Source organism: Mus caroli, unplaced genomic scaffold (genome assembly GCF_978045245.1).
Source record: "Mus caroli unplaced genomic scaffold, Mus_caroli_1 scaffold_16, whole genome shotgun sequence".
NCBI classification, from domain to species: Eukaryota; Metazoa; Chordata; class Mammalia; order Rodentia; family Muridae; genus Mus; species Mus caroli.
The window spans coordinates 18,124,948-18,139,186 of NW_028227271.1; the positions used below are offsets into that span (position 1 = coordinate 18,124,948).

Genomic DNA, 14,239 nt, shown 5'->3' on the forward strand with positions numbered 1-14,239 from the left:
GCAGCCTGGATCACATCGCTTGGGTGGTGACTCCATCCTGTTTCTCTGGCCAGCTATGTATGTATGTATGCCCGCCTCTGGAGTGTTGGAATACCAGCCATCTCAGCCTGCACTGGCTTGGGCCACGGGCACACAGTAGCTGTCCCTGCAGCTTCAGGGTGCAGTGTGAGCATGCATATGAGTACCTGTGGGGTATGTGGGCTACAAACATTGTAGGTTTTGTGTGTTAACTTGACACAAGCTAGAGTCATCTGAGAGGAAAAAGCCTCAGTTGAGGGAAATAGATCCATGAGATCCAGCCGAAAGGCATTTTCTCAGTTAGTGATCAGTTGGGTAGGGCCCAGCCCATTGTGGGTGGGGCCATCCCTGGGCTGGTGGTCCTGGGTTCTATAAGAAAGCAAGCTGAGCAAGCCATGGAAGCAAGCCAGTAAGAAACATCCCTCTGCCGGGCGTGGTGGCGCACGCCTTTAATCCCAGCACTCGGGAGGCAGAGGCAGGCGGATTCCTGAGTTCGAGGCCAGTCTGGTCTACAAAGTGAGTGCCAGGACAGCCAGGGCTACACAGAGAAACCCTGTCTCGAAAAACCAAAAAAAAAAAAAAAAAAAAAAAAAGAAACATCCCTCCATGGCCTCTGCATCAGCTCCTGCCTCAAGCTTCCTGCCCTGTGTGAGTTTCTGTCCTGACTTCCTTTGGTGATGAGCAGCAATGTGGAAGTGTAAGCTGAATAAACCCTTTCCTCCCCAACTTGCTTTTTAGTCATGGTGTTTTGTACCAGCACTAGAAACCCTAACTAAGACACAAGTATGTGTTGTGCAGTATATGGAAGTATGCACTATGTATGTTTGAAGTGTGCCTACACGGCCCTTCTCTCCCCACAGTTCACTAAGACGATCAGGAACTAGGAAGTCTTCCTTCTGACCCCTGAGATGTCATTCACTCCAACCCCTCCACTTTCATGCCTCCAGGAGGCTCCTGAGCTCTTCCCCATCCTCAGAATAAAACAAGGGACGGGCCCCTTGCTTCTCCTGGGATCTTCACTTTCTACTTCCTTTCCTTCCACATCCTAGTTGGACCCTACATCCTCAGAACTGACTCAGGGCCTGGCAAGCTCACCCACCCAGGAAGAAAGGAGAGAGGGAAGAGCTAGAGCCTTAGAGTGGGGCTGGGGTTACGGGATGCATAGTGGGCAAGAGAAGCAGAGGCTGCAGGGACAGTAGCAGGGATAGGGTCAGCCTATGGTTGAATGCTCCTGCTAGGAGCACAGGGAGAGCCTGACCTTCTTGGGAAGTTGGGGAGGCAGCATGGAACCAATATATAATGGAACGCCATTTAACTCTGAGGTCACGGTTCAACCTAGGAGAATTCTACCTGAAGACCCTGGTGTGGGGAGCACTACCTTGAAGCCATCGCTAAAAGGCAAGGCAGGGTCCTTCCTTCCCAAACAGGTCCCCATGGTGATCCCTACTCTGAAGACTCTAAACAGGTGAGTGACCTGGGAAGGGGCAGCAGGGTACCAAAGAACACGTGAATTGTCACCGGGAATGTCAGGGCAGGGGATAGGCAGCTTCTTGTCCCAAGATCTGAGCATCGCAGAGCTGCTACTGTAGACTAAGGCCCAGGAGGAAGTGGATGAGACCACACAGGAACGTGTCCTCAAGGCTGAGCTGTGAGCACTGCCACCAACGTGGGTCATACTCGAGGGGCAAAATCTCAACAAGGAAGAGACTCCCCACGAGCAAGGTTCAGGTGGGGCATTCCAGAGGCAGAAGCGGGTATGCCAAACTACCGAGAGTCATTTGCTCTAGCCCTAGGGTAAAGGTGGTGGATGCTGAGGTGAGAAAGCTGGGCTCCTGGGCCCCCAGCCTCATCTTCCAGGTGGCACTATGGCTGCTGAGCAGAGGGACCCAGAGTTAGAACTATATAAGCCACAGTTCATCCTTATAGCTTGTGAGTTAGAACTGTATAAGCCACAGTTCGCCCTTATAGCTTATGAGTTAGAACTGTATAAGCCACAGTTCACCCTTATAGCTTATAGCTTGTGAGTTAGAACTATATAAGCTACAGTTCGCCCTTATAGCTTGTATGATGCTCTTTACTGATGTGCCTCCTACCAGAGACAGCAGAAGCAGAAGCCGCACTCCTGAGGGTGGTCAGAGGGATGCATGAGTAAGGGGGCTGCAGGTGCCAGGGACTGAGTGTTTAGAATACACACCCGAGGAGAAGCTCTAACCTATAAACATCCCCCTGCAGAAGCTAGGGTGGCAACATCACCCACAGAGAAAACTTGTGACAATGAGGATATATGATCTTGGTGGGTAACTCTACGGAGGCAGTATAGAGTTCATGTGCTGGGTGGGGGTGCTCAGGACCCTGCCTTGAAGCTGCAGAAGCAGCCATGCCTCTATAGGCCGTGGGGCCTGAGCGGGGGTGAAGAAGCCACTGGGGAAGGGCGAGGAGGATAGGAAAACACAAGGCAGGGTGGGGGAGTCAGTGTCCTCAGAAGGTCCCAAGAGGCCCAGTCAACTCCCTGGGGCTAAATAAATAACAGGGTGGGGACAGGGCCCCTGGGTGAAGGAGCATCTTCTAGTCAGGACTGGAAGGTACGAGGTGACCTGCTGTCTTGAGGCCCTCTTGGGTCACAGCTCTCTCCCTATGTCTGGCTGGTGACAGATCACCCATACTGGGCTCCTCACATCCCAGAAAGAAAGGCACTTTTCCATACCGTGGCTTGGACAGACTCAGGTAAGACTTGAATCTGGGAGTCCAATCTGGCCAGCAATATGACTCTGTATCCGTTGAGGGACTTAGCAGGACTTCTCAGATGGCCTAGTTCCCATCATCAGGAAAGCCTGCCCATTGAGGACGGGGTAAACGCTGTGCTTTAAATGTAGCTTGTCTTTCATGATGCTCAGTTCTTGGTATGATGGTGGAGGGGTTGGGGGACCTTTAAAGGGTTGAGCCTGGTAGAAGGGTCTCAGGTCCTGGGAGCAGCTTTGGGAAGGGATCAATGCAGTTCTCAGAGACCCTCTGTTAGTTCTCATCAAAGGGTGATTAAATGTGTTTGACCCTGCCTTGCCTCCGGCAGACTGTAACCTCTCTCCTACATATTCTCTCATCATGATGCCATGCGCCATGAGTCCCCCAACCAGGGCTGAATCTATGCCAGCTCCAAGTTCTTCAAGCTCCAGAGCTGTGAGCTAAATAAACCTCTTTTCTTTGTAAGTACCAGCGTCAGGGATCTCGTGACAGCAGTAAGAAAAGATGAATGTGGGGGGTCACCTGGCCTTTAGCACCTCCTGCATTTTCTGTTCCAGTTCCATCCGGCGCTGCCGCTCCCGATCCAGCTCCTGCCGCAGCATCTCTGAGTTGGTCTCTTCTCGAAGCTTCCGGAGCTCCTCCTCTGTGGAGAGGAGAGCCAGGTGATCAGCACTTAACGCCCACTGTCCCCTCTGACAACACTGGCCAACTTGAGAACAGCCTTAAGATAGGATCCTGATAAGTAAGGGACCAGAGCATGTGAACTTTCTCAAGTTTGCCGAGCGCTCAGTTGACAGTGCAGTCTGGTCCCTGTCTGCTGTCAGTGAGAACATCAGCAGCTCCTCCTAGTCCCCCTCTGGGGTACACGCTGGGGGAGGGGGGCTCTTCACTGGGGCTCCTCTTACACAGTGGAGACAAGACTGGGGCAAACCATAGGTGAAGGCTCTTCCTGAGCTCAATAACTGTGCAAAAGCCCTTCAGCCAAGTCACCACCACACAGGACCCCCCTGGGGCACACACCACCATCTGATTCCAAGACTAAAGACTCCAAGAGGTGCCAGCAGCAGAATAGAGGCGTGCCAGCCCTCAGGCCACCTCAATACAGGGGAGCTTCGGTGTAGCAAGAAGTCTGGGAATGGGGTGTGGGATCCCTGGAAAGACCCCCATGAAGGTCAGATCATAGTTGAGCTCTGGATGAAACTACGGAGCCAGACTACAGATGGCTGGGGGAGGGGCGTCAGGCAGAAAACCTGGCAGCTCGGAGGGCAGAGGAAGCCAGGAGCTGACCGAGGAGGGCAGCCTAAAACTGCAGACATGGAAGCCTAAGGTCAAAGTCGTTGAATGCCCTTTGTTCTGAGAGAACTCACGCATGTCACAGCCCTACATACTGATATGAGAAGAGGGGTCCTAGTTAGCACCCCTTTAACTTGCTACTTCCATTATGCTCAGCATCACATAGCATAACGCAGCCAGGGTTGGGGTGGTGAAGGGCCACTGTCCTCAACACACTGCCTTTTTGTGCTCGGTTCCCACCGTGGTCCCCAACAGACAGTTAAGGCTGAGCCAGAAGGGAATCTTGAGTGACAACCCTCAGCCCTGGCCTGGCCAGTCTTGAGCCCAGCAGGAAGACAGTCAGAAGCAGCCCTCTAGGGGTAATGAGGGTAGGGCTTGGGCAGAGCGGGACAGGGTGGCAGATGGTGTGGGCTGGGGGGTCAGAAGAGAAGTGAAGGCTACCTGAGAGCCTTGGAGGGCTCGCCCACTGTAAATGGGAATGAGCAAATGGGGGTGTCAGCCCAGGTAGTTAGATCGAGCAATAAGGCTTGCTTATAGCTGCAGCCCAGGATCCAAGCCTGGCTGCTAAGTAGCACAGTGGTGGGCTTTGGTGTGGGAGAGCCTCATGGACAGGGTGTCTCAGAGCTGCCAGGCTCACATTCCACCTCAAGCTAAGCTATCTCTCTGAGACCCAGCTCTGCCCACTCACAACAGCAATGACCAACCCAGCTCGGCAGGGAACCTCCTCAGGGGTCCTACCCCCTAGATCACAGGGAGCTATGTCACCTCACAGAGCTGCAGCCTGCCCTGGGCTCTCAGCACCTAGAGCTGTCCGTGAGGAAGGTTCACAGCAAGGAAGGGATCAGCAAGGGACAGGGCAGCTCAAACCTCAGGACACGCCCAGCCCCCCCCCCACCCCCCCCCCGCTATTTCCAGAGCCACAGGAAACACTTGGTAAGGATAGTCCCCTAGACAGCATGCCATGGACTCTGACTCTGCCAATGCTGACAAGGGGACAACCAGGACACAGTGTTCCTATCACCACAGAGGACAGGAATGTCTCACATGGAGTTTAGTCTTCCTGGGATGATGTGGAAGTCACATCTAAGGAGCATCCTGTGGAAGCAGGGTCAGTGACCACACCTAGCCCTATCTGGCTTCCAAAGGCTCAGGCACTGTACAAAGCCATGATAACCCCAGGGTCAAGGTCAGGGCATATCTGTGTGTCCTGAACCTGGCTTCCTGGCTAGCAATAGCCTGTCTGGATGTGATCTAAGGCCTGTCTATGCAGAAGTCCACCGCAGTTGCGGCCTGTGTTAGCTGCTGGTTAAGTTATTGGGTCAATATTGGTTTCAACCACACAGAGCACCCCAGTCCTGGGGTTGGTGAGCTAAACCCTGGGGAGAGTAATCTCTGCTGGAAAAGAGAAGCTTTGTTTGCCCTGTGCTGTTCTGAGACAAGGGAACCAGACAAAGTTATTTTCTCCAGCCTCTGAGCCGGGCCATGTGGGTAGAGTCCTAGGGAGAGGAGGCTGCCCCTTGCTGGTGAACAAGTTGAGGCCACAGTAGCCTGGAGCCTCTCTGAATTGGATGGGCGCTTCTCAGGGTGACTCAGTGGCTTCCTTTCCTGTCTTAGTCACCTTATGGAACATGGGGACCTAGAATCAAACATGGGCCTGTGTATACAGCACTACCTGGTCCTAGACATGTTCCTGGGGACACTGACCCAGAGGAATCAGGGTGCCCGTGACAACTGTTGGCCATGCCCCTCCTGTCAGGAAGTCCAAGCGGAGGCAGCAGAGGGCCCTGGACTTTTGGGGTCCTCAGCCCACCCACCCTATTGCTAATCCTGACTGTGAGGTAAAGGCTGCCTCTATTTCCCCCAGTGCTGCCTGGCATAGTCATGAGAACCTAACCACACACAGCTTCACTGGTAGACACTTACCGAGTTCCTGTGCCTTAGTCTGTCAAAGTTCCTGGGACACTAACTGGGGAGAATATGCTGCCCAGAGCAGACGACTGGGTGGGGCCTGGAGAGCAGCCTCAAGCAAATGAATGGACCCATTGGGTAAGCCTAGATGCTAGCCCTTGCCTAGCCTGGACCCCTAGTGGGCAGAACATTGCCTATATGCTGGGGGAGACCTGAGAGGGTCACGGGATGGATGAAAGCTAAGACAACCTGGTCTTTTTTTTAATAAATACATATTTTTAAATAAAGATGTATTTATTGTTATATGTAAGTACATAGTAGCTGACTTCAGACACACCAGAAGAGGGCATCAGATCTCATTAGGGATGGTTGTGAACCACCATGTGGTTGCTGGGATTTGAACTCAGGACCTTCGAAAGAGCAGTTGGTGCTCTTAACCGCTGAGCCATCTCTCCAGCCCAAGCCTAGTCCTCTTTTTTATTTTTTATTTTTATTTAAACAATTTTGTTTGTTTTTTGTTTTTCAAGACAGGGTTTCTCTGTATAGCCCTGGCTGTCCTGGAACTCACTTTGGAGACCAAGCTGGTCTCGAACTCAGAAATCCGCCTGCCTCTGCCTCCCAAGTGCTAGGATTAAAGGGGTGTGCCACCATACCCGGCTCAACAATTTTTTTATTAGATACGTTCTTTGTTTACAATTCAAATGCTATCCCGAAAGTCCCTTATACCCCCCCCCCCAAAGCCTGGTCCTTTTAACAACATGGAGACTGTATGATCACTTGAGATAGACAGGCCAGAAACCTCCCTCCACAGGACCCAACTCTCAGCCAACTGGCCCGTCCTACAGCCTGGGATAGGTCTAGTGGGCTAGGTATAGCAGAAGAGCTATCAGGATTCAGCGAACGAGCAGGTGGATAGATCAACCACCTGACATCCTCCACTAGGATGACCAGTGAGCTTTCTCCCAAAGGTACCCTTCTTCCTGGCTCAGCTTTGTACTCAGGGCAGTTAATCAGGCACACACGGAAGGCAGCTGCACATGGCCAGCTCAAGAACCAGGCATAGAAATAAATCTTTTTTTTTTTTTTAAGGGAGTAGGAGACCTGGAGAGATGGCTCAGCAGTTAAGAGTACACACTGCTCTTGTATAGGACCTAGGTTCGATTCCCAGCATCTACCTCAGATGACTCACAACAACCCATAACTCCAGTTCCAGGGAATAGGATGCCCTCTGTCTCTGTGGGCACCCACACTCATGTTAGTGCACATAAACTCACATGGGCACACAAGTACTGTCTTAGTCAGGGTTTCTGTTGCTGCGATGAAAAACTATGACCAAAAGCAAGTTGGGGAGGAAAGAGTTTACTCGGAGTGTAGTCCATCACTGAAGGAAGTCAGAACAGGAACTCAAGCAGGGCAGGAACCTGGAGGCAGGAGCTGATGCAGAGGCCACGGAGGGGTGCTGCTTACTGCTTTGTTCCCCATGGTTTGCTCAGCCTGCTTTCTTGTAGAACTCAGGACCACCAGCCCAGAGCGGGCACCACCCACAAGGGGCTGGGCCTGCCCGCATCAAACTAAATTATGAAAATGCCCTACAGCTGGATCTTATGGAGGCATTTTCTCAACTGACGTTCATCAAGATGACATAGAACTACCCAGCACAAGTCAGTATAAAAATAATACATGAATCTTTGTTTTGGTTTGGTTTGTTGTTTTTTTTTTTTTTTTTTTTGGTTTTTCGAGGCAGGGTTTCTCTGTATAGCCCTGGCTGTCCTGGAACTCACTTTGTAGACCAGGCTGGCCTCGAACTCAGAAATCCGCCTGTCTCTGCCTCCCGAGTGCTGGGATTAAAGGCATGAGCCACCACGCCCGGCCCTACATGAATCTTTAAAATATTAAAAAAAGAACCGGATGTATGAGCAGACTCAGCCTGGAGGGTCTCCATCTTCTATCTTCTGTCTCTATACCGGTAATGCTTACACCACCGACAAACAGAACTAAGAAACCTTACATTGTTGGTATTGCTGGAGGAAGTCTGAGGGAGGAGGGCTGAGGCTGGGGGTCGCATACTTTCCTGCCTGGTCATCTGACCCCACCCCACCCACCCCCATGCAGCCTCTTGGATCCCAGCCCTTGTGAAGATCAAAGCAATGCTTCTCTATCTTTACAGCGAAAGCGCTGCTCAGCCAGGAACAGGAAATTGGGCTTTCCTTAATTGGCCTCCCTTGAATGGATGTGTCTTCCTGGTGTCACTGTATCCGAAAGCTCATCGCTGAGCTCCATTCTTGGTGGATGATTAGCCAACAGCGGGGTAGCAGCACTGCTGATGCAGATGTGGGCACAGAGCTCCCTTCCCCAGGTGAGCAGGGTGCATACAACGTTCTCTTTCTGGTGTGTGGAAGGGCATGTGTGTTGCCTCCTTGGAGGAGTGTACGTCTGCTTGACTAATACCCCTGGCCCCTCCCAGGACCCCCAAGGGCAGGAAGCTCTCTAGTCCTGACATAGTACAATTGCTTCTTCTATGGTGTGCCTCTGCAACCCAGCTCACCACATTACCTGCCCTCCCCAGCCATTAGGGGCTCAGCTGCAGGGGCAGGTCCGGGCCAATTTAGTGAGTCAGCCTGTCTGTCCCCAGCAGAGCCCCAGAGGTTTTGCACCTTTTCCTGGTGGCGCAGAGAGAGCTAGGCATATAAAAACCAGTGGAATTTCTGAGCCTTTCTTCTTTCTCTCCCAGCTAATGGCTCCCTGCAAGGCCCTCTCTTTGCAACTGAAATGATGAACCCCAGTGTGTGTGTCTCCGTAATGTGGGCCAGCTTCCATCCCAGGGTGACACATTTAGGTCAGACGCAGTGCAGTGCCCGGTCCACAGAACAAAAGCAATACAAACCCTAGTCATCGGTTTCTCCTGCCCCTCCCTCAGAGGAGGAGCAGGAGGGAAAGGCTGACAGCCTGCCAAGCAGAAAGCGCTGAGCTGGCCGCCTATAAGGCCATCCTTACCCAGCCTCCCTACAGAATGGAGTCACGTCATGAGGCCCACAGCAGCCCCCTGCCATCCCAGGAATCTCTGTCTTGAGATCTGACTGTGGCCCGTTAGCAGTCCCAGCTTTCTGCCCTAGAACTTTGGATCCCCCACACTGTAAGCCTGTCACTGCTATGACTTGGGGGAGGGTCACCCCAGTCTCTAATATAACCCCCACAGAGGCTGATGATGCTGGACCCACCCATAACAGACCATGAGGACTCTCATGGGGTGAAAGGTAGGATGATGGAGCCCCTTTAATATCTACAAATTAGCTTCTTGTGGCCACTAATATTAGATTCTGACTTAGTTCAATAGTCACTACCTGTGATGGTTTGTCTATGCTTGGTTCAGGGAGTGGCACTATTAGAAAGTGTGACCCTGTTGAAATAGGTGTGTCACTGTGGGTGTGGGCTACAAGACCCTTATCCTAGCTGCCTGGACACCAGTATTCTGCTAGCAGCCTTTAGATGAAGATGTAGAACTCTCAGCTCCTCCAGCACCATGCCTGCCTGGATGTTGCCATGCTTCTGTCTTGATGATCATAGACTAAACCTCTGAACCTGTAAGCCAGCCCCAATTAAATGTTGTCCTTTTAAAGAGTTGCCTTGGAGCTGGGCAGTGGTGATGCATGCCTTTAATCCCAGAGTTTGGGAGGCAGAGGCAGAGGCAGAGAGGCAGAGGCAGAAAGGCAGAGAGACAAAGGCAGAGAGGCAGGGGCAGGGGCAGGGGCAGGTGGATTTCTGAGTTCAAGGCCAGCCTGGTCTACAGAGTGAGTTCCAGGACAGCCAGGGCTATACAGAGAAACCCTGTCTCAAAAAAAAAAAAGAGTTACCTTGGTCATGGTGTCTGTTCACAGCAGTAAAACCCTAACTAAGACACTATCTTACGGTTTTAAAAGGTCCAGAGATCAAACAGGTGTTCTGGGCTTGACAGAATAGATGTGTTAATGGGCCAGTTTTATTTGGAGGCTGGTGGGAAGACTGGGTATACAGCATCCTTTCCAGCATCCAGAGGAACATGCTCTGTTTGGCTGATGACTCCCAAAGAACAGTAACTTCATGCTGACCTACCTCCATCCTTCCCAACTCCATCTGACCCACCAGCCTCCTCCATCTGACCCACCAGCCTCCTCCGTCTGACCCACCAGCCTCCTCCTTGAGATTGCTTTGCACCCATATATAATCTTGGATCTTCTCACCTCAGGCTGACAACTCTGTCACATCTGCCAAGGAATGGTCACATGCATAGGTTCCAGGGATTAAAGGGATAAACATTCTTGGGGAAATTGAGATTCTACCTACCATGTTTTCCCCTGAGATAATAACAGACAAGGTAAAGGAGCCCCCCCCCCAACAGAGGCCCACAGAGGAGTTTCTAGCCTCAAGGCTCCCCTGAGCATCACAAAACAAGAAGCCCTCCTCTGATGGGCATATTGGCCTTCCTGGGTACAGAGACCCCACCCCCACCTCAGCTGGTAGGGTTCTCCCCTCCCACTTCACTCTCTTATCATCTCCAATTATGTCCCCCAACACAGAAGCAGGACTCCCCATCAACCCACTGAGGCAGCCCAAGCAATGAATGCTTACATAGACTTCCTCAAAACCCAGTAGTTTTGAGAAAGGAACCAATGAACAGCACATTACCAGGGGCAACAGGTGTGCCATTCTATAATATGCTCACACAAGCCTTAGCTGCGCAGCAGAAAGACACCTGCTCTCCTGTGCCCTCAGTCTGAGGACAGAGACAGATACAAGCTCAGAGCCCTGTTTCCACACGGGGATCTTACAGGCTCAGTCAAGCGAGGAGGCCATCTGGGGCCTGTGTGTGTCTAAGTCACAAGTGAGGATTTAGGCAAAAGCCCTAGCCTAGTCCGTTAGACCACAGAGCCAATACTGCAGAGCTATGAGGCTATGTATCACATGCCACTAATGGTGTGGCACAGCTCCTAAGCCAGGGTTTTTACAAGGCCCAGTGCCAGCCATAACTGACTCTAGGCACTCAGCTGGCCTGGTTACACAGCAGGGATGGCCACGGAGCCCCTGTAGAAGGCCAGAGGGGTGGGGCTGTCCACTGAAGATGAGTTGGTCCCCGAAACTAAGTCTCCAGGGTGTACCTCAAAAGAAGAGTTTGATATCACAATTTAGAAGCTCCATTCAAGGCTGCTGCTCACACGACACCCATGTTGTCACTGTGTTATTATTCATTTAAGCAGACCAGCAAACCAACTACCAGGAAGATAAGCGAGATGACTCAGGTGCACAGCAGCACCAGAGGGAGCCAAGACAGTCCCCGAGGGACAAGGTCTACCTTCTCCCTACCCACATAGGAGCTGTTGAGGCAGCAAAATGAATGTGGTGGAGAGAAAGCCAGGGGGGATATTTCTGTGTCTAGGTATACCTTACATCTGCATAAGTCTGAGAATACTAGGTCACCTATGAGAGTGACCTTGGGGTACCCTAAGAAGGAAGAGATTCCGGTCCTTATACCCAAACCCCATTTGGAGACTGCCAGATAGCTCCAAAGCAAAGAGGCAAAATGAACTCAAGAGCGGGAGCCCCTGAAGCCAGAGGGACCTGGTACAGCAAAGGATTCCTCACAGAACACACATGGCCGAAGCTGTGGGAGACTGGTACAGTTGGGCCACCTGCTCACCCACCTGCTCCAGGCTTTAGCTTCTCCAAGGTTCTGGAAGGTGAAAGGCAGGTAGTTCATGGACCCTCGACCCCCAAGACACCCATTCCTCCCTCCTCAGTACGATGATTCAGGGGGACGCAGAGGAGATAATTCAGCCCACAGGCATGGTCTGCCCAGGCAGCGCAGCCTCCATGGCTCCCAGCCCACAGGGAAAGAAAACAACTTCAAAGCTATTTTTAAATTTGTAAAAGCAGATCTCTCAAGCAGGAATCCCTTTGGCACAAGATGCAACAGGCCTAGCCAGAGGGGGAAGGGGGCAGAATCAAATGATAAGCTTTAAATAAAATTTCTCCCCACCCAGCTAGAGCACATACACACACGGAAGCCACCAGGAGGGGAAAAGAAAGCTGTCCCCGGGGCCAGGCTGGGCTGCACAACCGGGCACCTGAACAGGTTTTTACCATCCCAGTTTCCCTTCCTGTTATCCTTAAGGATCTTTCTAAAAGACAATGCCTTGCTCTCCCCAGTGGTGCTGAGTTCAGGGCATCCGTCGACCTTCAGCCCTAGGGAAGGGCATGGGGTGATGCTCCTCCCTGGCCACTCCACTCAAAGGGTGCTGTCCCCTCCATGTCCCCCCACAGCCTGTGCGCTCTCCTAGGGCTCACTTATCGCCGTGTTATCCACTGCTCTGCACAGAAGTGACATTTACAGCATGATGAACTGTCAACACCAGGCTGAATGCTCCTCACAATCAGGTAGCGGGCAGCCAAGTTCTGGACGTTTAGCATTCTAATATGACAGGCTGCGGCTTGGGCTTGGTATTCTGGGTTTAGGAAGTCAGTTATGGGATGAGGGCGGTGTCCTGAGATTTGTGTGCAAATAGACAGGAAGGAAGGAAGGAAGGAAGGAAGGAAGGAAGGAAGGAAGGAAGGAAGGAAGGAAGGAAGGAAGGAAGGGGGGCGGGAAAAGAAAGAAGAAAAAGAAATGAGATTCCAGACAGAACTACTGCCCAGAATGGAGGGCTTTTCAGGCCCAACATGGCTCTTCAGTATGAGACGGGGTCTGGATAAGAGCACTGGCTATTTCTCCAGAGGATCTAGGTTCAAGTCCCAGCAAACACATGGTGGCTCACAGCTGTCTATAACTCCAGTTTCAGGGATCCAGTGCCCTCTTCAGGCCTCATGGGCACCAGGTACACATGTGGTGCATGAATATATTATACATGTAGGCAAAATACCATACACACGCCTTTAATCCCAGCACATGGGAGGCAGAGGCAGGCAGATTTCTGAGTTCAAGGCCAGCCTGATCTACACAGTGAGTTCCAGGACAGCCAGGGTTACACTGAGAAACCCTGTCTTCAAAAAAACAAAAAACAAACAAACAAACAAACAAAAAACCCCATACATACTATTTTTCTCGGTGTCTGCTCTATCCACTCCCTACCTTCTGGACACGTCCTTCCAGTCATGCACCAGCAGCCATACTTTCTCAAAGCATCAAGCTCACAGCCAGACACCCGGTACCTGCTTAGTATGGGCAGGAGGGCAGGCAGGAACACCCTACCACCACCAAGGTGGTAGGTGATTCATATTCAATACACATGCTAGGGAGTAAAGATTGGTTAGGAGACACCATGCCTGGGACCAAACACCAGATATAAAACAAAGGAGGATATGGCTGGAGAATGTCTTTGGGTGGGGCCTAGTAAGACCCCCCAAGGATGTGCAGAGAGGCATGTCTGAGAGCAAGGTAGCACTCCGACCATCTATCCACGCATACTAGTATCTATGTGCTCACCGCTGGCTGGTAGAGCTAGCAATTTGCTGAGTCATCCAGCCACCCACCCAGATGTGTACTGAGCCCCCTGCAGCTGCCAAGCTCTGCGGCCTTACAGATAGAGGCAACAGCCGGCTTCTCTCCCTCAGCTGGTGTATGCCAACGTAGACAGGCGATTGGGCTGCCCCCCACGGGGCTGTACAACACACTCCGCACACCACTGCACAGTGTCTCTGCTACAGGAGGTCTCTCACGGGGGACCACTGGGAGCAGTGGAGAGATGGCCGCTGGCCCAATGCCTTCTCTCCCCGGTATAAACACAGGACCTCCAACATGCCACCCAGAAGCAGGGGATGGGATGATACCCTCTCATGGAACTGGGAGCTGATACTGTGCCTGTGGGGCAGGTTATGAGTCTACATGGAGGTCACAGAGATGGATGGTGGCTACTGATTGGAACACTCCCATGACAATCAATTGTCATTGCCCAAGGCGTCCTGCCAGGCCAGCAACAATGAAGCCATCAGCCATCAGTATGACACAGCAGATGAACATGTCAAGCCCCAACTTCACCATCTCACCCCAATACTGCAGGAGCCCTGGCCCCAGGAGCAGCATCAGAGCCAGCACGAGGGGAATTGAGTTTTTCCTCTGAAGTTTGAGCTATAGGCAGGCCAGGGGTTTGGTGAGTGGGCTCAGCCTCTGTGCTCAAAGAATTTATATCCCGGGCAATGACAAGTCTTAGGGACAAATATCTCATCTGCAATGAAGTCTTCAAGAGTATATTTTGCCGGGCGTGGTGGCGCACACCTTTAATCCCAGCACTCGGGAGGCAGAGGCAGGCGGATT

The 14,239-nt window shown here is 52.0% G+C and overlaps 1 protein-coding gene across 5 annotated transcripts in view; it reads right to left on the reverse strand.

Annotated features, from left to right (window-relative positions):
• The window catches only part of Gramd4 (GRAM domain containing 4), a 77,748-nt gene that overhangs the window by 16,132 nt on the left and 47,377 nt on the right, over positions 1-14,239 (reverse strand). For all 5 annotated transcript variants that reach the window (XM_021183290.3, XM_029469885.2, XM_029469884.2 and 2 more), the window contains one exon: positions 3,280-3,400. In XM_021183290.3, the coding sequence (XP_021038949.1) occupies positions 3,280-3,400 (121 nt within the window). The remainder of the gene's footprint in view (positions 1-3,279; positions 3,401-14,239) is intronic.